The 26,331-nt window shown below is 39.1% G+C and overlaps 2 protein-coding genes across 4 annotated transcripts in view; one reads left to right on the top strand and one right to left on the bottom strand.

Moving 5' to 3' along the window:
* Positions 1 to 16,739, bottom strand: part of SLC5A6 (solute carrier family 5 member 6) — a 29,407-nt gene extending 12,668 nt beyond the window's left edge. The window contains exons 1-5 of one of the 3 annotated variants that reach the window (XM_087928961.1): positions 11,321 to 11,450; positions 4,842 to 5,080; positions 4,119 to 4,723; positions 1,912 to 1,977; positions 266 to 317 (exon numbers count right to left, since the gene is read on the bottom strand). In XM_087928961.1, coding sequence (XP_087785087.1) covers positions 266 to 317; positions 1,912 to 1,977; positions 4,119 to 4,448 — 448 coding nt within the window. In that variant the 5' untranslated portion in view covers positions 4,449 to 4,723; positions 4,842 to 5,080; positions 11,321 to 11,450. Of the gene's footprint in view, positions 1 to 265; positions 318 to 1,911; positions 1,978 to 4,118; positions 4,724 to 4,841; positions 5,081 to 11,320; positions 11,454 to 16,624 lie in introns of those variants that run through there. The other 2 variants (XM_087928966.1, XM_026708677.2) reach the window with 2 other exon arrangements.
* On the top strand, positions 16,275 to 22,189 carry ATRAID (all-trans retinoic acid induced differentiation factor). The gene is made up of 7 exons (XM_026708681.2): positions 16,275 to 16,385; positions 16,467 to 16,591; positions 18,173 to 18,244; positions 19,155 to 19,226; positions 19,767 to 19,888; positions 21,276 to 21,376; positions 21,716 to 22,189. Exons 1-7 carry the CDS (start codon positions 16,293 to 16,295, stop codon positions 21,818 to 21,820), a joined length of 690 nt encoding a protein of 229 aa, XP_026564466.1. The 5' UTR covers positions 16,275 to 16,292; the 3' UTR covers positions 21,821 to 22,189.
* The last annotated feature ends 4,142 nt before the right edge of the window (positions 22,190 to 26,331 follow it).

Genomic DNA, 26,331 nt, shown 5'->3' with positions numbered 1-26,331 from the left:
AAGCCTGACATCAGCTGAGAGGAGAAAGAAGAGAAAAGTGCTCCTGCCCCTGTGCCTTTCTCTTCTTTATTCTCTCAGCTAATTGGCGCTGCAGGCTTCAGCTGGTGTGTGGAAAGCTGCATGCGCACCTTAGGTGGGCGTGTGATCACCAAATCGGTAGTAGAACAGGTAGGATCCCACTGCTGCTTCCTACCCTAAATTCCCATTGTGAAAATGGATCATTATGTTCCTCATTGGACCCTCAAGAATATGGCACTTTACTCACCTGCATTAAGAGCCAAGGCTGGGGCATAGAGGACCACTCCCATGTATATCACCTATGAAGACAAAATCAGTTCCAATGTTGGTGGACCATAGCTGGCTCTATGACCCTCAGGTCAGAGGAAAGTAGACGACAAGACAAAAAAGGGGACCCATATCTATTGCCTTCTTGTTCCAATACCTACATTCATTCTTTATTCAAATAATATTCAAGGTGTATCTTCCCCTGAGATTTAGAGACAGGAGAGGGAAAAACAGACCTCAGGGACCATTTAAAATATATTGTCTAATGCACTTTAATGCAACTTTTCCATCAAATAGTCTTACTTTTTGCCTTCACAAAAGCCATGCAATTATTTGTCTGAAAAACTGACTTTCTAGAATTTTAGTGAGAGATTTCAAGAGTTCTTCAATTATGCAATGTAGGATTTATTATATAATGTTTACCTACTCACTACCTCAAATTGTCAGAAAACAATGGTAATTTCTTAACAATTATACTTTGAATGATTTTCAAATGCCATAAAAGAGAGATTTAAAAACCCATATGCTGTACTGCAGTTACAAGTCAGCAATAGCAATACCACTTACTTATATACTTCACAATGTTTTACAGCACTCTGAGCGGTTTACAGAGTCAGCCTATTGCCTCCAACAATCTGAGTCCTCATTTTACCAACCTCAAGATGCAAAGATGGAAGGCCGAGTCAACCTTGAGCCAGTCAGGATCGAACTCCTGGCCTGTGGGCAGAGTTAACCTGCAATACTGCATTTTAATCATTGCACCACAGCTCCTTTTATTTGCTACTCACCTGTTTATTTGTAAAAATTATGAAATTGGGTTACAAATAAAATAAACAAAGAGACCTTCGCAGAAAGGCAGATTTGGATCCACATATTCCCTACACTGTGGAACAGGAAGAGGATGAGGTCTTGGGATTCTAAAAAGTATTCAATGAAGCCAAAAATGTCACGAGCAGAGGTGGGATTCTACAGGTTTGGACCGGTTCGAGTGAACCGGATGTTAAAATTGCATCTGGTTCGCCAAACCAGTATTTGAAACCACCAGCTGGCCCCGCCCCGCCCACCCCACCCTGCCCCTCCTAGGCGTCTCCACGTGGCCCATTTTCAATGCAGGTAAGTGCAAGGTCCGCGCAGAGGTCTGGGAGGAGGAAAAACGGGCCTTCCAGAAGTCTGGAAATGGGCCTGTTTCCGGCTTCCAGGGGGTCTCCAGAGCCCAGGGGAGGCTGTTTTCACCCTCCCCGAGGGAAGCTTCCAGACCCTTGGAAAGGTGAAAAATGGCCCTCCCAGAAGTTCTGGTAGGCCACGCCCATCATGGCCATGCCTACCCAGCAACTGGGCAGCAAGCCAGTTGGGATTTTTGAATCCCACCCCTGGTCACAAAAAATAAAGTTTGATATCTGAACTCGAAAGATGCACAGGAGTGTGATTTGAATAGCATAGGAAACCTATCCTTGGCTAGAGAAGCAAATGAATTTACAAAATGAAGAGAGAAATAAGAAATGAGGAGATGAGAGAAAAAGAGCCAAAACACAGGATTAGGCAGGAAATCTAGCACCTAGATCAAAAAAAAGAGGAAAAGATTGTTCTCATTACCAGAACAACAATATAGATAATTTCTGTACTTACCATCTGGAAGATGAAGGTGGCTGTTCCACATAGTCTCACCACCTTGTTGAAACGCAGCTCCAGATACTAGGAGGGCAAACAGAACAGGAAAAATGATGGGGTTGTGGAAAGACAGGTAGGCACAACCCTAATAAACTTTTCTTGCTCAAGACTTTGGCTGCATGGAAAATAAAGACCAAAACATAGGTGCTCATCAGTGGTCAAATGCCTAAATTTCTTGGGGGGCGGGCATATAATTATATCTCCTGACATTCTTCCCAGCCCATGCTAAAATTTTGCTGTTTGGTGCAGCTGCTATTGCTCCACATTTATTTTCCAACTCAAATTACAGTTTAGTTCTTCTAATATTTCCTACCTAGAGGGAGATGGGATAGAATAATAGAATGAGCTACAGGAGTATATATATATATATGTACTGGGTTTGTGAGGCTGGGAAGAGGAGTAAGTTTGTCGTTAGACATTCAGCCCATGGCATCCTTCCCCAGGCTTTCAGTCTAAAAACAATTATTTCAACCGGGATTTCAGTTATTTTAAACATTTTCTGTTATGGTCTCCAAAGCAAGTGGAAAAGTGCAGAAGCTATGCAACTTAAAAGCTATGTGCAAATGAATTCATTTCCTGTTTAGGGAAAATTAAATTAGTAGTATTCAACTTAGTACAGATTGCAAGAAAAAAACTAGAACTGAAAGCTTTTTTACACTGCCGTTTTTACACTACCTATAATTTTCAATTTTTCCCTTTTGTAAGGTACTCTGTCCAGAGTCACAAACTGAGAGAGGCAGCTTAATAAATAATTTAATTAGGTACATTTTTTGACTACCGGTATCTGTCATCAAGCCAGGGTTGTTATTAACCATATAGAGCTTCAAATAATTAAATGGCTTAGTAAAAACATTACCTACAAGCCTGTTCAGATCAAGAGGTCAAATAGCAAATTTTACAAACATTGAGTCCAAAGATTAGTTCTTAAATAATAAACTCAATCCGAAACCTGTCCATATTTGTTTTCTTTTTCTTTTTAAGCTGCTTTGACCACAAGAATGAAGAAAACTCCATTGCAAATATCAGGTTAGGGGAACATGCAGTGTTTGGCCCGACATCTGCTATTCCCTAGGAAAACTGGAGGAGCTGCTGCTGCTTTTCTTGGTTTAAGAACTAGTTGTGCTTCTGTGCCCAGTAACATCCGAGGTAGCAATCTTCAAACTTGTAGGGTCTCCTTTTTTTTTAAAGAAGAATATAGAGCTCCCCCAGCAAAAAGACACAGCTGGATACAAAATAATGGCTCAGGTAACAGAGCCTCGCACTAATGAATTTCAGGAGTCAGGTATAAGGATGAGCAGCATTTTCAAGCACAAATCTGATTGTCTAACTCTAATACAAAAGTCCAAAAACCATTATAACCATTTTAAAAGCAACCAATTTATATTCTTATTCTCACTGATAATAGGGCAAATATATGATAGGTATAGTTCTAGGAATAAGTAAATTGTCATAATTTTTAAGAACCAAGATCCACTTTATAGTTTGGCAGCTTTCACATGTAATTTGGTCATAAAACATAATAAATTAATGGTACTCGTCATTGCTATATTAAATAAATCTTGCCATAAATGCTTCAGAGCATACAAAGTCTGAATATAGAACATTATCAAAACCAAAAAATTAAAAGTGAAGAAAATGCCACCCTACAACGTATGGACAACGTCACCATCTTGCAGGCTGTCCACATCCATGGGATCCCCAGGTCTGATGGACTACCAGGTCCTTCAGGGAATTTCTAAATGCCATCCCAGCAAAAGGATGGGAGTTAGAGCAAAGATGAGCAACTATGAGCAGTACGAAGTACCTATCAACAGAATTGCACCCCATATTTCATTTTATGTCCAAACCTCCACAGCTATACCCTTACTCTATATTGATGAATTTATAACAGTAGATGTTGCCAACTAAGCCATAAGCATTGGCTATCATTTAAACACTTTCACTCTAGGAGAAAACACAGTGTAAGCTATCAATAACTCTAATCCATTATGCAGGTATTTTTATGCATTTAACTTGTATGTTATCTTTTCAAACATTTTTCTCCCTGAGGCAGCAATACAATGCTCTGAAAATATTTGTTTCTGTAAAGCTATAAAATACAATATATTAAACATGCTGGTGCCAATTCTCATATTCTATGTCTAGAATCTATGTACAACACTTACCTCGTATGTACTGGTAAGTCGCAGGCGATAGAAGATTGGGATGAAGATATGAGCTGGGATAAGAAGCCCCAGAAAATAGGAGCAACCAAGGAACCAATATTCAGTCCCAAAGCGATAGATTTCAGAGGGGACACCAAGAATGGCCACAGCTGACTGGAAAGTGGCAAGTAATGAAAAAGCCAGAGGTAAGAAGGTCATGCTACGATTGGCCAATAGAAATTCTTGGACAGTGCGCTGCTTCCCACCAGTCAGTGCATAGAAGAGTCCTATCCCTGCAGAGAAGACTAGCAGCAGCACAAAAATAGCATAGTCTGCCACAGTAAACTTCATTGTTGGTGTGATACAATTTGCTGACACCTTTGAAAAAGTACTGGCTGGTGGAAACCGTTGGAGAGTCCAGCTCTTGAAGAGTCCAGCTTGTTAATAACTCTTGTTCATAATGTAGAAGCACCCATCATAGGTAGGGCTAAGCTGAATTCTACCAGAGCACCAGGCTCTGTTTTGTCCACTGCTGGAAATGCAGACAGCAGTCCATCACCAAAATGCCAAGCAAGTACTTCACATCCAGGATCCTGTTGAGGCTGGCATGATCAAGAATAGCCAATCTGGAGGAAAGAAAAAACAATGCAAGTTTGCAAGTGAATAGAATGCCAGAGCATACAATGTCCAAGGAGACATTCATTTCAAATTCCAACAAAAGCTCAGCTTACGCATTGTTCTGACCTTCATTCAGTCACCTCAGAATCTCAAGGTCCAGGACTGAGCAAGGAAAGTTTTCTTGACCCAGCAAGGATTGGCAGGCTTCCAAACAGGGTAAATGCTGGCAACCAGCTGTAACCTGTTCAAGCCAAAAACATTTCTGGCCTTTTGCACAAAGGTCCATCCATCTCCCAACAGCAGAGGCAGGGTGGAGTTGACAAATTGCACAGCAGGAGTGAAGGCATCAGAGCAAAGTACTCAGTCTGGGCAGGCCAAAAACAGCAGTCAGGAGAATCAGCAGGAGATACATTCAACGTTTTTTTCCTAATAAAATATGCTAGTACACACACCAAGGCAGCCAACTATGACACTAGCAACCCAGATGCTGAAAGAAAGATCCAGTTGAGTAATTAATAGATAACTGGTATATTTGGTGTACCATTTAGTTGCATGTGTGAGGTAACTATCTTGAGGTTATAAACCTGTCAAATCAAGGCTTCTTGCCTACAATGTTTTTCTTTCTTTCTCTCTTTCTTTTTCTTCCTTTCTTTCTCCCTCTCTCTCAACACACAGGCACAATTCTCAAGCCTCATTCATTCACACAAGCAGAGAAAACAGTCTCCTCCTGAACTATAGCACTTTGAAATGCATATTTGAGTTTCGATTACAAAATATTCTTTCCTACAATGAACCCCCTTCTCCATCAGAAAAAGGAGGTACTGACATGAAGGATAAACTAGGATTTCTACTGACAGATTAATTTTCTGTGTATAGAGCTTGGCTGTGGTCATCTAGAAATGGAGAAAGTTATATTATACATCCTTTATTCAGAAGATCGATTAATTATAAACAATTAAAACAGTTTCATACTGTAGGCAAAGTTAACATAGGATTAAAAATATTTCTAGTTTAGAGGCAGATGAATAAATCTCTCCTGTGTCTTTAATATGCATAAGAACCATGAATGTTGTTCCTTTCTTTTCGCGTTTACACAGCTTATCTTTTTTTGCATTTCCTTTTCTCCTTTGTCCAAATATATGGTTTGTAATCACGTGCTGTGGTTATGTTGAACTGAGTTTTTAACTGGCTGTATGCTTGCTGTTTCTATTTTAATATTTTTGTTTGGGTTGCTTTTAATTGTTGCAAATTATCCAGAATCACATATGTGAGAAAAACAAATCAAATAAATAAAAAATTGTCAACTCCCTCTCTCTTCTGGAATCCCTCCATACTCTTACTTTTTTTTTAATACTTTCCTTGTAGGCAAAAAGAAAGAAAGAAAGAAACCAATTAAGTTTTACTAGCATTAATAGATTGTGTGTAAGCCTGTGTCAATCAATATAATTATTAAATTATGGTAGCCTCCATCTTCAATCTGTATAGCCATGACAAACAATTACTTCATCTGATAAGTTCCAGAGACAGAGGTCAAAAGATTTTTATATGCATACTGTATGAAAGAAGAAGCTGGACTCTTTTTATAACTACAAGAAAATATACCCTATGTGTGTAAAAAAATACAAAACATGTAACTGCCCTGTTTAAAGAGCCTTCCGATAATTTGTGTCTAGCTTTTACCACTGAGGGACATCAGACTGACCTCAGAGGTGTGCAAAACATTTCATCATCTATCATTCTAGTTTCAAAACAGATAAGCAGAGTGCTGTAATTTGGAGCCTACAAAATACTTTCCTTGGAAAAGAAAAGATATGGTAATTAATGCTCTGAAATTACTCTGATGGAGAAAGATGAAAAAAGCCTTCAGATGGCTCAGTGTTTACACAGGCAGGAAAAATGAACATTCTCTTCCACAATTTTTCTATGAATCCCATCACAAAAATCTTTTTTCTGAATTATTCTGAGAATCCAGATAGCAGGAGGTTTTCTAAAACCATTCTCTCGCCTATTGAATTTAGCTAACTTTCACCTGATAGTTCATTAATCTTTTAAATATGGAAGAGATTTCAGTCTCATGAAAGAAAAGGAACATCCAGAATTTTTTTAAAAAGCCTTCAGCAGAATCAGGACAGAAAAACTGTGATGGATTGTAGCCTGGATTCCCAGGAGGGAGGAGGTGTATTCCAGAGGGCAGAAAGAGGGTTAAAACAATTCCTCTCTAGCTCTTTTCAGAGTATATCTGTAGTTATTCAGAGTTGCTTTAGTCTGGCAAAATTCTGTCTATAGGTGAAGAACAATAAGGGAAACTATTTGAAAGTAACTCTTGTCATTTATGGTTCTGGGGGCCTACAGGGAAAAAAAAACTAGGCAACTTTCTCTTAGCCATTAGCAATCCCTCAGCATCAGTGAAGAAATATGCAGTCGAGTGGAACCCAAACAAAAACTCTTGAGATGGTGAGGAATGACATTATTGAGACAGAAGCATGGCCTGTTCCAGGTTTAGACAACAGCTGCTGAAGGAAACTAGCTTGAAACAAGAGACAGTGAAAAATGAGCTTGAGACAGAAAAAATGTAAAGCAAAGATAAAAAGCCTTATAGGGCTTAACCTATAACCCAAATTTCCTCCTCAGATAATGTGAGAAAGACCAGGAGAAACAAGAGTTCAGTGTGAACGGAATACAGGTAGTCCTCAACTTACGATCACAAGAGAGCCCAAAATGTATGTTAAGTGAGCTTTGCACCATTTTACGATCTTTCTTGCCACAGTTGTTAAGTGAATCACTGCAGTTGTTAAGTTAGTAACACAGCTGTTACGTAAATCTGACTTCCCTATTCAGTTTTTTTGCCAGAAAGTGATCACATGACCCCTGGGCACTGCAATGTCATAAATATGAACCAGCTGCCAAACATCCAAATTTTGATCATGTGGAATGCTGCAACAATCATAAGTGTAAAAATCCATCATAACTCACTTTTTTCAGTGCTATTGTCACTAAACCAACTGTTGTAAGTTGAGGACTACCTGTAATTGCCATCCTTTGAAATCACAGCCTCTGCCCATGTCTTAGCAATTTTGAGCCCCAAATGGTACAGCAGTCCAATCATGGCAGAGACAGACTACAGATTTCTTTTTTATAACCACAGTACATTGTGAAGATCTTCACAGGTTCCTTGTATGGGAGAGAATCTATGGCTTCCATGGTCTGACTGCAATACATTTAAGGACACCAGACAGAATTTGCCAGCCCAGCGATGGTTCTTTCCAATCTATCTGTAGAAAACAAGCTTGCCAAGCGTGGATGTTAAGAGTCATAGTGAATTGACTGCAGAACTAGTAGATACCATCCTATCCTTTGTGGAAAACCACAAACAGTGGCTCCCTCTGCCTGACCCTGGAGGCTCCCCGTAGCAATGACAAAACAAAGGAAAACATAACCATATTGTTCCAATATAGTTAATATTTATGTAGCCTGTTCTTCTGACATTTTAGAATATGAACCAAGTGTTAACTGCAAACCAAATCTTTTGTTTTTTTGGCATTTGGGTACATTCTCATCTAGGCATGATTAATAATTGTTAAGTAAACTGAGGTAGGCCTGACCCAACAGGCACATAATCTATAATGACAAAACATGGAGAAAAGAAAATAGAAGCATAATATACTAGTAACAGAGAAAAATGAAACTAAATGGAAATGGCTTAGTAGCTTGAAAAATCTTAGGTCCAAATCGCCTCAGTGATCTAGCAGTTCAAGTTTAGCCAAAAATAGGCTCCCTTGGAAATTAATGAAGAGTCAGAAAGACTGCAGAGAAATAGATTATATAAAGGGCTTTACTTTGTGCAATCATCAAGAGCACTGAAATGAGCAAGACCTTTAAAGAACACAAAAAGAAAATTAGTTTACACAACTGATTTCTCTTCTCTTTCTATGAAAGTATCAGCAAGCTTTGATGCTGTAAACAAAATTGGGGAGGGAAAATATTATGAAGGAAAGTATTCTAAACAGAGAAAAACATGTCTGGAAAATAAGCAGGATTAATAGCTAATTCTGGCTAGGGATATTGAAGGCATAGTTAGTGGAATTAAGGCAATTGCAAAATAGGCAGTGGCCTGTTAAGGCTTGCCAACCAAAGATTGCAAGTTTGAGGATCAAGGAGAAAGCACCAAGGAAGGATCCTACAAAGAATACAGAGTCATAGGATGGAAGGGACATCAGAGATCTTCTAGTCCAACCCCCTGCTCAAGGCATGAGACTTAATACCATCCTAGTCAAATGGCTGTCCAGAATTTTTGAAAACCTCCAGTGATGGAGCATGGTGGCACAGTGGCTAGAAATACTGCTTCAACTGGTATTGCAGGCTGATTCTGCTGAATGCTGGCTGCCAGCAGTTATGCAGTTTAATTCTCACTAGCTCGTTAACTCAGCTTTCCATCTTTCTCAGGTCAGTAAAATAAGGACCCAGATTGTTGGGGGCAATATGATGACTCTGTAAATAGCTTAGAGAGGGCTGTAAAACACCGTGAAGCTGTATATAAGTGTAAGTTTTATTGGTATCACAACTCTGGGAAGCAAGCTATTCCATTAATTGTTCTCACTGTCATAAAATTTGTCCTTACTTCTACGCTGGATCTCTCTTTAACAAGTTTCTATCCATTACTTCTTGTCCTGCTCTCTGGTACTATGGAGAATAAGTCAATCCCCTTTTCTTTGTGGCAGCCCCTCAAATGCAAATTCAATAAGTTCAATACTCTAAATAAGTTGCTTCAAGAAATCCTTAGATCATTTTGCTCTCTACTAAATTCATATTCTGTGATGGAGAACTGGTTTTCTTCCAAAGGCAGTATGTGGCCAGATATATAGCCAATTTGTTTATCGGCAGTTGAGGAAGAATTTCAAGGCAGATGCTCCAGACTGCCCCTCTTAGTAGACTGACCTTCATCCAAAAAAACCCAACTTTTAATCTCACAGCCATAAACACTATTTTAGGTTGACAATGCCAAACCTCTGCCCAGTCACATCACTATAATCAATCTTAATGTAGCAATAGCCACATCCTTTTTTAATGTCACATAATGTGTCCAATATTATATTAAGTTCATAGGTTACTTTCACCCATCCTAAGGATAACATAGGCTAAAAAAACAGAATTTCAACTGGATACAAGCTGCAAGTTCTTAGTCAAGGGCACTCTGCACAAAACTTTCCATCTACATTGAACATGTCAACAGATTAGGGCATATGAGACATGTTGGCTTCCTCTTGAAAAACTTCTACCATTTGCTTACTTAGATAGGAGTATCCTGTCTCAGAGATTCATTCTCACAATTGCCTTCTGACCAGGAAGCATCATCTTGAAAACTCTAAATCGTATATAAAGGGGAGAATAACTCATTGGGGAGGATATCAAAGCTCCCTTTTGTTTGTCAAAGTTAGGCTACAAGTGTCTGGCTGAGCTTTATCTCAAGATTTGCAAGATTCTAGGCATTCCATATCAGATGCAATAATTCCAAGCTAATTGCTGAAAGCACTAACAATGAAACTAAAGGTTAAATATTTTGGACACACAATCTGAAATTTGGAATCACAGGAGAAGATCATTTCAGAAAAATATCAGAAATAATTGTCAGAGATAAGTAGCTAGATCTTATCATTGATGACGCATGAGCTTAAATAATTCAAAGAAGCAATTACTAACAGGCAATTCTAACAAACTGAAGTTGATCCAGTCACAAAAGAATTGATTGAACACAAACCTCATAGCGCTTCTCCTCTTTATAGAGTTTGAAAAAACTTGCTGGCCAGTGAAACCTGAATCTCAATCAACTTCTCCCCTACAAGTTCACTGACCTCTAAAATTAAATTACTTTAGAGATATTGTGAGAAATGTATGTCAAGACTTTGAAGAGAAAGTCTTGAATGAGGTTCAGAGCACTTTGGACAAAAACCTAATAACTTCAAGAGCAGGCTGTGACCTTAGCAAATCTGGCAATCTCCTTCCGTGCTCATCTCAAAATAAATTACACCTGTTAGCACAATTACAGGAACAAATGTTACAGATATAGCAGAGACAATTGGAGCTAATCAGAATATGTCTAACAGCAAGTGTATTTTATATGTCTTAGGAAAAGTATGACATACCAACAGTCTCACCCCATGCGCAATCAGCCAGAAAAGGCAGGTAGTCCATAGTATGGGAATTATGTTCTGTAGCCTCAGAGGATCCTACGCAATTGCATAGATTCTCACTTAGGGTCCACACAGTAGCTTCAGTAGAGCGATCTGCTACCCAACAGAATGACAGAGTTGGAAGGGACCTTGATGGTCATCAACTTTGCCCTGAGGCTCCTTGTAGCTGGAAAACAATGTCTCCTATCTGGATGGAATTCCCAACCTCAGCATCCCAAGGCTCTACCTGTGCCAAGAAGCAGAAGGTAAGGGGGGGGGGGCTTATCTAGATTCCCTGCTCGTGAGAAACTATCAAAGAAAAACAGCCCTAAACACGTGTAACATCTTTGCCTATAATCAGGGAAGTGGCGGGGAAAGCTTTTTGCTCTAACACTAGAAAAGCAGCTTTTGCCCGAGGAGGCGGTCCCCCCTACTTACCACGAGGCGAGCGATGGATGAGAGTTAACCGCAGATAATCTCTCCGCAGCTCGGTGATGTACGCACGTGCAGCTCTGCTGCCGCCGACACTTCGCGTCTCACAGCCGGGCTGACATTCCCAAGGACAAGCACCGCCCACTTCGCGCATCCGGATGACATCAAGCCGCCCATGCCACCTGCCGCCATGTTAATACTTGGCACTGGCTGCGTTTCTACTGCTGGCACACTAAGCTGCAGATTAACTTCATAGGGTTCAGCTCGGCACGTTACGAAAATCCAACCAGCGCTGTTGCTTTATAGTTGAATGACCCGTGTACAGTCAAAGAATATATTACCGTAATTCCTAAATTGCTAACCATGGATAAGCGTATCGTGAAACGCAGCGAAACAAACACAGCTTGCTTAAATGTTTGCTAAATTAGTTCATTTTTTACATAAGCAAAATACGCTGAAAAGTCAACGAATCAAATGAGAGGAGTTTGCGAAACATGCTATTAAGCCATAACCAAGTTTAACAGTAACCATTTAAGAAACCCGATTCAGCACACTGTGCAAACCTTAACGATGTCTTTTCAGTCCAATAGGTTCTCAGGGTGAGGCAGGGGCCTTCTCAGCCAAGTACAGTGAAATACCTCAGCTGACATATATTTATACCCCATCTTTCAAGTTACAAAACGGTCAGGTTAATAACCATTTACAGCAGTGACCAATCAGATATTGCTCAATAAGGTATCTAGATTTGCTAATTCACATTACTGAACCATGTCAGATTTCCAAAAACAGCTGGAAACTTAAGTACAATTCATTATCTAGACCAGTGTTTCTCAATCTTAACCATTTTAAGATGTGTGGATTTCCTTTAGCTAGTCTATGGAGCCACTAGGAACATTAAGGTCCTTCCCACCCATAGAAATTGATAATTGCTTTTCAATTCTGCAAGGAAAAGGGCAGCACTTGGGAAGACAATTTTTTAATAACTTTCATTCCCAAAAATGAATTCCCTGCCTCTTATTCTGGGCATGATGATGGCTTTGGGTCTTCATACAGAGTATCCAAGCTCATGGCACCTAATAGAGGTTCTTGTGAAACTCAAATGTTTGACTTTCACTTTCTTCCTGCATATACACAAAATAATAGGTAACTTGCTAATATAAGCTAAATAGACTGTATTTAGCTGATATTATAACGAATTGTTGAATGTTAAATAGACTGGTTTGGCTTGTGGAAACTGGTGTTTTTTTTTCCTACTCATTTAAAAAAGCAAGAGATTGAGCAATTGCTCTCCCAAAATATAATCTCTTTTATTCCAAGTCGCACAAAAAAAAACCCTTCCCCAGAATTGTCCATACTGATATTTCAACAATACATTATTGACCCTAAAACCAAAATGGTTTGTAGGAGTTCATTAGCATTGTAGAACTTTTCACTATTAATAAGGAATCACAATCTTATTAAGGCCTTTTACATCATTAGAAAATTGGAAATAAAATGGACTTGGGCTGCACTTTTAGAAACTGAGTCTGTAAGCAGTCACAACCAGGGAAATATGAGGAAGGTTGTTGTCTTAATTCCAAGCAGGAACAGAAGACAACAGCAAGTGGAGTTAACAGAAAATTCAAAAGCTGATTGAAAGCTAGTTTCATCTAAGAGGGCTTGATGTTGTTCTCTCATCCCCAACTGTGATGGTTCTGAATCCATTTTTGGACTATCTTTTTAAAGGGCAACGTAAAATTCAGATGATGACATGCAGTTAGCGTTTGAAAAAATGGTTGGGCTATTGGTTATAACAGCTGTTTCTATTAAACTGGAAATTTGCTGAATTTAAATAATGGGTATTGCCAGAACTAATCAAATGTCATCTAGGGCATGTCAACATTTTCAACTTTCCATTTCCAAACGTTAGAGGTGCTCAAAAGTTGTGACCTGCCTTGGGGATTGTAAAGAGTTTTTTGGTTACTTTAATACTTTAAATGTGCTTTGTAAGTAACTATAAATAAATATCATAACTTTTAAACATTTTGTTTCATTTGCCATTCCAAAGTGGATGGATTGTGCCAATACGCTGATTAAGAACAATGTTGGAATGTTCTTAAAAACATAATGTGTTTTGTTCTTAGAAACATACTGTGATTAGGTTAGACATTTTTAGTATACAGTAGACTATCATGAGGTCAGGTGGGTTGTAACTATGGGAACCTATCCATTGTCTTAGACTTATCAACTAGACAGTGATGACAAACTTTTTGGAGATGGGTGTCCAAACTGCAACCCCCAACCCACTTATTTATCGCAAAGTGCCAACACAGCAATTTAACCTGAATACTGAGGTTTTACTACCTAAAATAATGATAAACAGGGCAGAATTCAGTTCATTGTTCTAAGAAAAACATGATAAATGCACTTTTATGCCCCTTCATTTTTTTTCTGCTTTTGAATTATTATGTTTAGCAACAATAATAAAGAAAAAAACTTTAGTAATATCCTTTCCCTCCCTCTTTCTCTCTTTCCCTCCCTCTTTCTCTTCCCCTCCCTCCCTCTTTCCTTCTTTCTCTTTCCCTCCCTCCCTGTCTCTTTCCCTCCCTCTTTCCCTCTTTCTTTTTCTTTCCCTCCCCCCCTCATTCCCCCCTTTCACGCTCTCTTTCTCTCCCTCTCTCTCTCTTCCCCTCCTTCTTCTTTCTCTCTTTTCCTCCCTCCCTCCCTCTATATGCCTCTCTCGGTTTCTCTGTCCAGAACCCAATGAGCCCAGGAGCAGTGTGCCGAGGACCAGCTAGTCGGCGGAGAGCCGAAGACCAGCTGGCCAGCAGGGAGGCATGCCATCACAACTCCAGCAACTCTGCAGGAAAAGCAACTGACATCTGGGATGCGAGAGTGAGACATTGACGCTGCAGGGTCTCATTGTGGCTCCATGTTGTAATGGGCTCCAGGGGGAGGGGACCCTGTCTCCCTCATTGTGAAGCATGCAAAATTTCACTGTGCTGCACAAGGCACTGTGAGAGCAGAGGGCAGGCCATGGAGGCAGCAACAGCAAATGTATGGCGATGAAGGCAGAATACCTTTTCACGCAAAGGCAAGTGTAGGGGCACTTCACTCCTGCACTAAGGAGGGAAACGTGACAGATGGAGCTGGGCTGGGCTGGGCATGTGTCTACAGAGAGGTCTCTGAGTGCCACCTCTGTCACACGTGCCATAAGTTAGCCACCTCATTGAGCCATAATAGGATTAAGTTTATTTAACTTTTTTTTTATCATTTCAGATTTTTTTCATTTATACATTTTCTCTAAAATAATAAAATATATTAATTGAAAAATAAAGCATTTCAGACAAGTGGCTATCTTTAACATATTTCCATATATTTAACATATTTCCATCTCAGAATTGCTTTGTGAAATGTCAAACTGCTTTTGGGTTTTTCAGATCCAGTGGTGGCTGATTGAACCACTTTTTCCTCCATATTTTGATCCTGAGGGTGAATGTAAAAATCATCTACTTGAACTACAGTATAAACTTTGCTGAATCTTTTAAAATGAAGATTTTTCATTCATTTTCAGTGTTAACTTCTAGATTTTTTTAATGGCTTGATTGTGGCAAATTTCTGCAGGATCAAATTTACTGCTGAATTTCAATCTAGTTTGCAAGCAGAAGTGGTGAAAATTTCTTAGACCTCAAATGTCACAAGAGCAAGTGGATTGCTTAACACGGTAAACAAAAGCATGAGATACTTAACATTATTCATAAATCTGCTGTGATCACTGAGATGAAATGGTGAATTGATATCAGATGCACTTTGGTCTGGACAGTGTTCTCTTTTTCAAGGAATGATCATGGAGAATTTGGAAAGTATGGTATATTGGTGCAATTATGTGTCTTTAACAGTTTATTATACAGGCATTCAAGGTCAAGGTGATAAAATGCAGTGGCTTTTAAGAGAGGGAGACATCCTTGGGAAAATGATTATCAGTCCACTGATTTTTCTCTGAAAACCACAAATAGTCTGGTTAAATCTTGTATATTAAAATGTAATTTTGACTTCAGTGAATAAGAATCGTTTGTTCTAATCAAGCTCAATTTAACCATAATGTATGGAATAAATCTACAGCTAAGTTGACATAAAATGCTAAGCTATAAACTGTGATTTACAAGTCACAAAGGCTGGGTTTATATAATTTACTGAGTCTAAACCAAACAAAATCTATTATGATTTAACAAATTGTATGAGTGAGTGCTGGGGCTAATTAGTATTTTATACTTCATGCTTTATTCACATATTTTCCAAGGAGATAGTTACAATTTTCTTGGAAATAATATATTGTTTGCTTCATGCATTTAATGTCATGTCTCAAATATGACATACAAGTTTGCTAAACAATTTTTGTATAACACTCAACTCTACATGCACAAGCCTGAAGTCTCTATTCAGAAGGTTTTAAAGATGGATTACATGAATGTCCTTCAGACTCATAAATAGCAACCAGCTATGTGGAGGAGGGGGAATCCTAAAATCCATAGCTATGTAATATTAAAACCAACTCATTTTTTTCCAGAAAGATATAAAAGTTCTTCAAAGCAAGTCATTAGAAAATATGTTACAATTAATAGGTGTGTGAAGAATATTCAAGAAAAAAAATCCCCAAGGAGAGGCAGATGATAGTGACTTCCTATGGTGCTAATTGCTCAGTTCTAATTTTCTGAGATTGTGGATTTGGGGTTTTCATGAGCTGTAAGCCATAATCATCTCAATTATGACAAATCATGGCTTGAACTATCTTGCTTTGCATGTAATGAGTCTATCTCATATATTAGGTTCACCTAAAACGAATAATCCAGCTATAGATTTTTGATTTTTTTTTCAAATTCATAAATAGCATCGTTATTATGCCTCTCTTTTATTCTCTCGTGGGAGAAAATAACATGCTTTCCGTACTTGTTTTTATTCAGATTCACGTGGCTGCAAGTTTGCGATCATGTGACGCATCATGGCTGCGCCCAGTTGGCTCTGGGTTCCCCAGCTGTTCCTGTATTTGGTAGTCCCCTCATCCGTCGGGTTCCTGGTAGAAACTTTGGAGCAGGTAAAGAGGGAGGTGGCTTGTCCGGGAGGGGGGAGATAAATGAGGGGTCTTTCATAGTTTCCGTCTACCTTCTCCTTGCAGGTCTGCGGCTCTTGTGCTGGGCCCATGCGAAATGAGTCCGCAGCAGCCGTTTTCTGCGGTTCTCGGGTGGGTGCGGTACGACGGGGCCGCTGTTGTTTAGAGAGGGACAAGAAGATTGTTTTGGGGTGAGTCGATTCGAGCCGACATAAATTTCTTACCTTTATCCGGGCTCCTCCCCGCCTGGGGTTACCCAGGTTACACCCCGGAATTGCAATGCGCGGACGGCTCAGGCTTTTTTCCACATTCGCTTATGGGGAAAAATATTCAGCGCCTGACGCAAGCTGACAGCCTAACAAAATATGCTCTGTAATACAGTACTTGAGGCCAAGTACATTATCTTTTGCTTAACCGTGGTGACAGGCAATCCAACAGGGCAATCCAAGTGCAGTCCCTGGCATCTGATAATTATATCTTGTTTTGGATTCCAAGGTGCATTGTCCAGAAATATTTTTTAAATATTCCAAGGCCCTCAAGAGATCATGATCTGATTAAATAGGCTTAATTTTTTAAAAAAGTATATTATGAGAACATATAAAATGAACTTTCCAAATATATTGTTGCTGTTTTAAAAATCTTTCTTTTTCTTTCCTTCCTTCATTTCTCAGTGGTGAGAACAGTAACATAGCTAGATATTATTTAAATGGGAGAAAATATGACAGCATTGCAAAAATTCCCTCAGGAAGTAAGGGATATGAAATAGAAGGCAGGTCCTCCCTTTCTATGGAAAATGCTGCCTTAAATGTATTTTCCTTTTACAGTTCTGGCATTACATTTGTATGTGCATCTAGTTTTCATATAACCTTTAAATGATCATAGTGGAGTGAGGTTGATGGGATTTTAATTGTTTTATGCTAAGGTTTACTGAGATTTGAGTCTTGTGAATGTATGTTATTATACTTCTGTAAAATAAAGTAAATATACTTTGCTTACTGAGAGTTTTAAATATATAGTTATTGAACTTATATACTAATTTTATTTTTCTGAATTGCTGGGCAGTTCATTATGCATGATTTCTAGGATAGTAATCTGAAAAATATTAATTAGAACAAAATATGTGTACTGTTATAACTTGAATGATAATTTCTATTCTCTTCGTATTGGCTATGCTGACAAGGTAATGTGAGTTGAAGTTAAATGTTAAGTAGTGTACCTTTTATTTATCACTTCATTTTCCCAAGTTGATTTATTCAATACATTAATGTATGAATAAATTTTATGGTACAGTATCATCCTGGAATATTTTTTCTCGAACATTATTTGTTGGATAAAACATAGGATCAGAATTTTGATGAAGGATAAAACTGGAGGGATAGCTGCCACGAGACACAAAGAACATTGTGATATTTGTCTTATATCCTGCTCAACAGCCAACCTTTCCAAGCAATTTGATATCTCTCCCAATATCTGGATTTGTGCAGCATGTTAGGATTGTTGGATTCAGCATTTTATTTTTCTTTCTTTGTTCCATTGTAATAAATGTACCCAAAGAATAAAAAACGTGGGAACTCAGTCAACAAGTGTAATTGACTACTGCATCTGTTCAAAAAATGTTACACCAACAGAAGTATAACATTCCATAACTGTGGTTTGTGATAAGTCTTGCCTAGCTATTGTGAAATGTTTTCTATTACTTCCAATATAAAAATAACATTACCCAGTCCTTTACAGTAGAAGTAAGAGAGCTGCTTATCTCTCTTCATCTATAGGTTGGATTATGGAAACTGCTCATTACATCAGCTGTACTCTAGCTTCCAGGAAGTGAATACAGCTTTCGTCATGTAAGTTGAATTTGTTGGACCTGTCAGTTTAAACCTCTAATTAGAAATGATCCTTGGATCAATTTGTTGAGAAAGGTATAGTTGATTAAAGGTCAAGTGTATTGCAGTAAAAGAAAGACAGAACTGAAAATCACATGGCTCCTTCTATGGTTCAGGCAAGATGTTTTCCTAACAGTCGTTTCAAGCACAGGTTGGTATGTGCCCCCCCTTCCTCCAGCTGGGTGACCTTGAAGCAGCACCTTGTGGAGATACTGCACTTAGTTTAGTTTTCCAAAGCATTCCCTCCTTCATCTCCTCTCCCCTCAGTTCATGGCAGTCAGTCATGGTGGTGAAGCACAAGCAAGCATAAAGTGGCAGCTGATAGGATTATCGGTACTATCATGTTCATAATTCCCCATACAATACACAAAACTGAAAGGGTGGGGTTTTTGGGTTTGTTTTTTTTTGATAGTACAGGTCTTTGGGGTTCTTTATTCACCCTGAACACTGAGGCTAGGGGAGACAAAAGACAGCTTGTGGGTTCTGGTGTCCCTTTCTGAAATACCAGCAATAATTGCAAGTAATTTGTGCTCAAATGCTTGGTAATGGTTTATAGGTGAGTCTTTGATACATACAGGCATTACATTTGTTGTGTAAACAGCCATGAAATGTGTGTTCTTTTTGTATGAACAGTTGTTGGGGAGTGTTTGAATTCTATATTCGGGCATTTGAATTGCACATGTACTATCTGTCTTCAAGCTGGAAAGCAGGAAAGCCTCAAGATTGAGATAGTTGTTTTTAAATGTGAATTGTCCCACTGTAGCAGACATGACATCAGAGTGATGTACTATACTAAACATTATTCACAGCATAGAGGAAGCACAGCATTGGCTCTGAATGTATTCTCTTCATTATCTTGTTCTTAATGTAGTGATCTGACTGACAATCCATTGGAAAGTCTCCCTGAAGACCGCTTCCGAGGATTCACTCAGCTGCAGACCCTGTGAGTATTGTAAATGATGACAGATGAAAATGAGCAGAGGCTGCTGACTTGAGTTCATTTATCAAATTTATATCCACTTCACAAGAAGTGATTCTAACTAGTTTATAGCAAAAATGTCAAACCAAAACACATAAAAACACACACATGCAACGTGAGATTTGATCAGCAACAGAACCACCTCAAGATCCCACTGGTACTCTTGAGGGACTTCCAGAAAATAAGGAGGAACAAAACCGACTCCTTAGGGGGAGAATGTTCCATCAGGTGTCAGCATCCCAACAGAGGAGGGCCTACCTCCAGGAGCCCATCAGGAGATGGGAAATTTGAACTGCAGCATAACCTTGGCAGTTATGCAATACTGCCACGTTCTCATTAAAAGGATTCCGTAGACATCCAAAGCTTTTCTTGGCTATGCCTGTTTTCACAACATTATGCATTTGGGATGTGGTTTTGAGGTGTTTTTTTGGCGGGTGGGGGGGGAAGAAACCCTATCGAATCTGCCTCTCACTTGCTTCTGATATAATTTATGTTGATCCCCAGTGCTTTGCCCCATAAGCTGGATTGTCCTGGAGGCAGCGAAGTATGGAAAAATATCACCATCCAAGGGAACAATCGTATCTGTCAAGACCAGAGGAGCTCGTGCAATGGCTCATTGGGACTTGGTAGGGATATAGTAAGCAAGACCTTGTGTGCTTGGACTGTAGAAACCCAAGAAGAGGTAGAGAAAGGTGGGGATTGGTGATGAGGACCCTAAAAATAAGTTCTTTACCTCCAAACTCCAACAAAATTATTTTCAATCTTATGAAAAAAACAATAAAGAAGAATGGCTGCCTGTTGGACGTCTGGGGCCAAGGTGTTCCACAGGATTGAGGGCCCTCAAAGAATAGGGCTAGACTTACTAAAACTCTATCAGGAATGGAGCCATTAATATCCACTTCCTGGAAGAGCATGAGAGACAGGCACAATTGTATTGGAGGTGGTGGTACTAAATCTTCAAAACCAGAAGATTGATTTGGAAGCCTCTTAGCAGCCAGTACTGTAATTGAAGAATGGGAGTTTATTCTATAGTAATGGTTCTTATCTGCTAAAAGCCTACAAAGTGCATTTTGACCCATTGCAGTCTGGGTCATGTTCAAAGGCAGCTTCATAGACTACTGCATTGCAGTAGCCTAACCATCGATTAGTAAAGGTGTGAATCAGATGTGAGTCAATCTTATCGCTCTGTTTTGCTGCAGTCTGCAAACATGGAATAAAGTCTAGAATTCCCCTGCAGTGAAACAGCTACAGGAAGGAGAACAGAAATAAACAAGGAGCTCTCAAATTTAATGTTTCCACTTGACTATCTTTTGTATGCTGATGTCAATGAAATAGATAAATACTATATGATATTAATTTGAGTTCTGAATTTGGCTGTTGAGGTTTTGACTTTTTTTCACCTTATTCTGTTTCTTCATTGATAACATGTAACTCTTAATAATTATTACTATCAAAGCAGCACAATTGCTTTGGGCATTTCTGTTAAGGGCAGTGGAGGACTATCCAGAAGGAAGTTCTTTTGCATGGTATCAATGTTCTTGCTTCGTTAGCTATTATTTCTGAAATTTATATATTTTTCAGAATGAACTGCAATTGGGCAAGGAGGTGGGTTTTCTATACATTTCTCCAGGAATCTACTTCTGATTTTAGCATTAGCATTTTATGGGCTAATCCTAGTCCTGAGTAAATTGAACAAAATATTTGCTATGTGTGGAGCACACCTTGTACAAAAATATATCATCAGTGGTAGTAGGAGGCAAAAGACCTGAAGTGAGGGGCAGCAAGGTCCTCACGTCCTGAATCTCAGGAAGATAAGAATAGGTGGGTTTGGCAGGATTAAGGTGGGCAGAATAAGGTCAGCTCTGCTAATGTAAGGCACAGTACTAATGGTGAGGAAGAGACTGAAAGAAAACTAAAGACAAGAAGCTATTAGTTATGCTGTTTATGGAATGAGACTTGAAAAGTGAGAGGAGGATATCCTCACCCTTGCCCCTCCACCTTCTTTCTTTATAGTTTGGGTATGCCCAGAGGGATCGCTTTGTACTTCTGATGGACCCGGTTTGTCCCAGTGCCTCTGTGTAGATCCATACCATGGCTATAAATGCTTGCGCCAGGTAAGTTGGTCTTTGATGATGATGGGATTTACGTTCCGTATGCTTTTCCCTTGGTACAAGGAGATGGAGCTCTTGGGCATGATGGGATGGAAAGTTCAAAATAAGAGCTGTTAAATGAAATAGATTATTCCAACTGGGAATAATCATTACATTATGTGTTAGGACTGCTTTCTATTCGCTGAGGTTGTTGGAAGCTAACATCCAACAGCATTGAAGGACTTCAGTTTGATAAAAGCTGTGCTAGAGCTCCTTTGATTCAAGCCTTTGAGGCTGATTAAAAAGAAGCTTTGGGAGCTAATCAAATTAGAAAAAGCCTTCAAATTTCCCTTTACCTTTCAGGGCAATTTTCCATACCTGCTGTTCTTTGGAACTTTGGGAACCATCACTGTCATTCTCTCCACCTTCCTTTGGATCACCCAGCGGCACAAAGCCAAAACCGTTTAATGGCCTTTCCATTTTCCAGGCCCACCAACACTACACAAAGGAGGTGCTAGTTTACAAGTCTTGTCTGCTGTCTGTTGTACCTTTGGTTTTGCAAATGAAAATTCCCAAATTTTTCTGGGGGAAATAATTTTTGGATTAATGCCTGTTAGAATGTTTACACTCCATTACATGTTTGGACACATGAGAGAACACTAGCAGTTATTGTACAGGAACATATTATTTTCAACGAGGTTGGTTTCTTTGTCAATGCATACAAATTGGGGCTATCAATAAAATATAAAAAGAGAACTGGGGAAAATTAATGTCTTATTGGATGTTAAATATTCTTTGGAGTGCATATTCAATTTTTAATAAAGTAAATATAATTAATCAGGGTTGTGTCTAGATATGATGAAAACTAGTGCTTATGCAACTCCCGATTCCTTAGGGCTTAATCCAGATTCCTTTCTTCTACTATTAGAAGCGGGGAACCTGAGAAAAAGTGCTAGTTAAAAGCAGTATATGGGTGCTCTTTTTCAGGGGAAGTTTTTCTGGGTCTGGAATGTTTTAAGAGAGAGCTGATGAGACACCCAACCCCATCCTTGCTACTCTTACTTCGGGACACCTCTTGGATTCCATCATTAATAGACCCAGTTCTCCTGCCTTAAAATTCAAGGGTTTATTAATAAATAATTGAAGCATATTTCTTTCTCTAACTTTTACTCTTTTCTGGGACCTGATTACTCCAAAACACCTACTCTGCTTTTCCCCACCAATCCTGTTACAGGAAGCTTGCAAGTTTGCCCTCTTTCTTTCTTCAAATGTCTTCTACAAATCATGAAGCAGTTGGAAAAACTGCATTCCAGGCCAAAGTTGAACTAGTAATGTGATTCTGTGTTTGAACAATACTCTTCCTTGAACTCTTTGCTTCTTTTTCCTTCATTCTTAAAATACTTATGTTTATTTAGCCCACTGTCCTCTGTTCATGCAAGATTCCCTAAGCTCTTAAATCACATCAGTGCTGTACACTTAAGTATTTGAAAAGTACCCAATGTGATTATTTTAATTAAACAATTGTTTTCATTAAACTATTAGCTTAGTTTAGTAACTATGATTGTTTAAATTAAACCATTAGCCTATCAATTTAATAACTGGTTTAAACTGATTTTTTTAAAAATCATCTAACTTCCTTGGGATGTGTGTTTTGGGGACACATTTTTCCAAGGATTTGATTCACATCTGCTTCCCATTTGCAAAAATAAATCCAAGCTTGATTGGAGATTGCTAAATTAGGCGGAAATGTATATAATCAAGGCAGCAGTGCTGTAAAGAAGAAGCTGCTTCGGTTAATCAATAAACCAGAGAAGATTTCATAGCATGTCTGCTCTTGATTGTTTTACATTCCATGTGCTCAGTTCTGAGGCTTAGGAATGTGCTCAGATAAACAAGGAATTTGGTTTCACTGAATATGTACAAAGAAGGTCAGCAATCTGTACTGGGAGACAAATGGCAGATGTATAAGGTAGTCAATTTTGAAAAGTCAACAAGAAATATAATAAGATAACCATGCCAAATTATGACAAACCCTGAAGATGGAAGAATTTAATGGTATCTTGGATAGAATCAATTACAATTATGAAAATGAATATACTTCAGTACCAACAACCGTGGTGGAATGAAGAACCACCAAGTAGATCCTCCTCGTGAGAAGACTTCAAAACAAAGTCTCCTGCTGGTTTAGAGCTCTGGGAGACCATCTTGCTCAAACCATGGACGATACATTTAAAGTGCACAAGGTTCATGTGCTTCATTTTACTAATCACTTTCAGAAATTGGTTAACTGCTTTTCAGCTATTAAGAACATTTGGATGTACTTTGAAATCAAACTTTTGGTAAAAGATGCAATTTTACAAAATTCCAAGAAACATTACAATTTGATGAGATATAAGCTCACAGCGTCAAGAATAAATTTTGTTCTACATTTACTAGAAGGAAGATATAATCCTGACAATATTTAACTGGAAATTTAAACTTGGAGAATATACATTAATGACAAAATTAGCAGCATAATAGAATTTAAGTTTAAACAAGAATGGCTTCCATATATCACCCAGCATGGTAAATATAATTACAGTCTGGCTTTTAAATATTTACAAATGCTGTAAAGTAACTGATAGGGAAAGTACAAAAAACAGAAAAGCTAGAAATTAATTGTTTTCCCCCCTCTTTTCCCTTTATTAACATTCTAATTGTTAAGACAGTCAATTTGGTATAGTGGTAAAAACACCAGTCTACAAATCTGGAGATTGTGAAATGATGGGTCTAATCTAGGCAATGGATAAGTAATGTAGGTATTTATTAGATCTTCAGTTCACTGTATTGGTATTACTGCTTGGTCATTATTCCTCTATAACTAGTATGGAATTATGCAAATAAAAGCAAAAATTGGGGAAAAAATTGAAATGAAATATTTTCTACCATATACTACAGCTTCCTGACACTGTGGCATAATCACAGGTGGCTAGTTAGAGATTCTTCTTCCATGCTTTGAAAGATAACAAATCTTTCAAAAGATGAAACCTTCTTTTCCCCCCAAAAAATTTCAAAAGCAATAGTACATGAATCCTATTTGCAAAAGTACAAAGTTCTTACTAGGCCACAAGATGGTGCTGGAGTGCTATTTGTGTGGAGAGACACTGCATTTAAGTTATGAATTTATATTTGCAAAGAAATAAACGTCAAATGGCTTCTAATACACCCACAACAAAATAAACACCTAACAAAGATTATTAGGTTAAAACATTTATTTATATACAAATAATTTGAATCTTGAAACAAAATATTTTCTGTAGATCTCCCCTAGATTTGGGGGGTAAATTCAAACATACACTCCTAAAAAAAATAAAGGGAACACTTAATACAATGTAACTCCAAGTCAATCACACTTCTGTGAAATCAAACTGTCCACTTAGGTAGCAACACTGATTGACAATCAATTTCACATGCTCTTGTGCAAATGGAATAGGCAACAGGTAGAAAGTATAGGCAGTTAGCAAGACATCCCCAATAAAGGAATGGTTCTGCAGCTGGTGACCAGGCCACTTCTCAGTTCCTATGCTTTCTGGCTGATGGTTTGGTCACTTTTGAATGCTGGCGGTGCTGTCACTCGAGTGGTAGCATGAGACAGAGTCTACAACCCACACAAGTGGCTCAGGTAGTGCAGCTCATCCAGGATGGCACATCAATGTGAGCTGTGGCAAGGTTTGCTGTGTCTGTCAGTGTAGTGTCCAGAGCATGGAGACGCTTCTAGGAGACAGGCCAGTACATCAGGAGACGTGGAGACCATAGGAGGGCAACAACCCAGCATCAGGACCGCTACCTCTGCCTTTGTGCAAGGAGGGACAGGAGCACTGCCAGAGCCCTGCAAAATGACCTCCAGCAGGCCACAAATATGCATGTGGGTACTCAAATGGTCAGAAACAGACTCCATGAGGGTGGTATGAAGGCCCGACGTCCACAGGTAGGGGTTGTGCTTACAGCCCAACACCGTGCAAGACGTTTGGCATTTGCCAGAGAACACCTAGATTGGCAAATTCTCCACTGGCGCCCTGTGCTCTTCACAGATGAAAGCAGATTCACATGAGCACATGTGACAGACGTGACAGGGTCTGGAGATGCCGTGGAGAAGGTTCTGCTGCCTGCAACATCCTCCAGCATGACCGGTTTGGCAGTGGGTCAGTAATGGTGTGGGGTGGCATTTCTTTAGGGGGCCGCACAGCCCTCCATGTGCTCACCAGAGGTAGCCTGACTGCCATTAGGTACCGAGATGAGATCCTCAGACCCCTTGTGAGACCATATGCTGGTGCGGTTGGCCCTGGGTTCCTCCTAATGCATGACAATGCTGGACCTCATGTGGCTGGAGTGTGTCAGCGGTTTCTGCAAGATGAAGGCATTGATGCTATGGACTGGCCCGCCGGTTCCCCAGACCTGAATCCAATTGAGCACATCTGGGACATCATGTCTCGTTCCATCCACAAACGCCATGTTGCACCACAGACTGTCCAGGAGTTGGGGGATGCTTTAGCCCAGGTGTGGGAGGAGATCCCTCAGGAGACCATCCGCCACCTCATCAGGAGCATGCCCAGGCATTGTAGGGAGGTCATATAGGCACGTGGAGGCCACGCACACTACTGAGCCTCATTTTGACTTGTTTTAAGGACATTACATCAAAGTTGGATCAGCCTATAGTGTTTTTTTCCACTTTAATTTTGAGTGTAACTCCAAATCTAGACCAGGCCCATTCCCAGTTCAGAATTTATGGGTTGATAAATTTGATTTCCATTGATAATTTTTGTGTGATTTTGTTGTCAGCACATTCAACTATGTAATGAACAAAGTATTTAATAAGAATATTTCATTCATTCAGATCTAGGATGTCTTATTTTTGTGTTCCCTTTATTTTTTTGAGCCGTGTATATCAGAATTATTTTAGGCTTGTAGTATTTCTCCCAGATTAGGCATAGCAACTCTAG

The sequence above is a fragment of the Pseudonaja textilis genome, chromosome 1, assembly GCF_049901715.1.
Source record: "Pseudonaja textilis isolate UNSWEBS1 chromosome 1, rPseTex1.2, whole genome shotgun sequence".
Classification (NCBI taxonomy): domain Eukaryota; kingdom Metazoa; phylum Chordata; class Lepidosauria; order Squamata; family Elapidae; genus Pseudonaja; species Pseudonaja textilis.
Note: the sequence above shows the minus strand (reverse complement) of the source record. Positions and strands in the feature narration are given on the sequence as shown.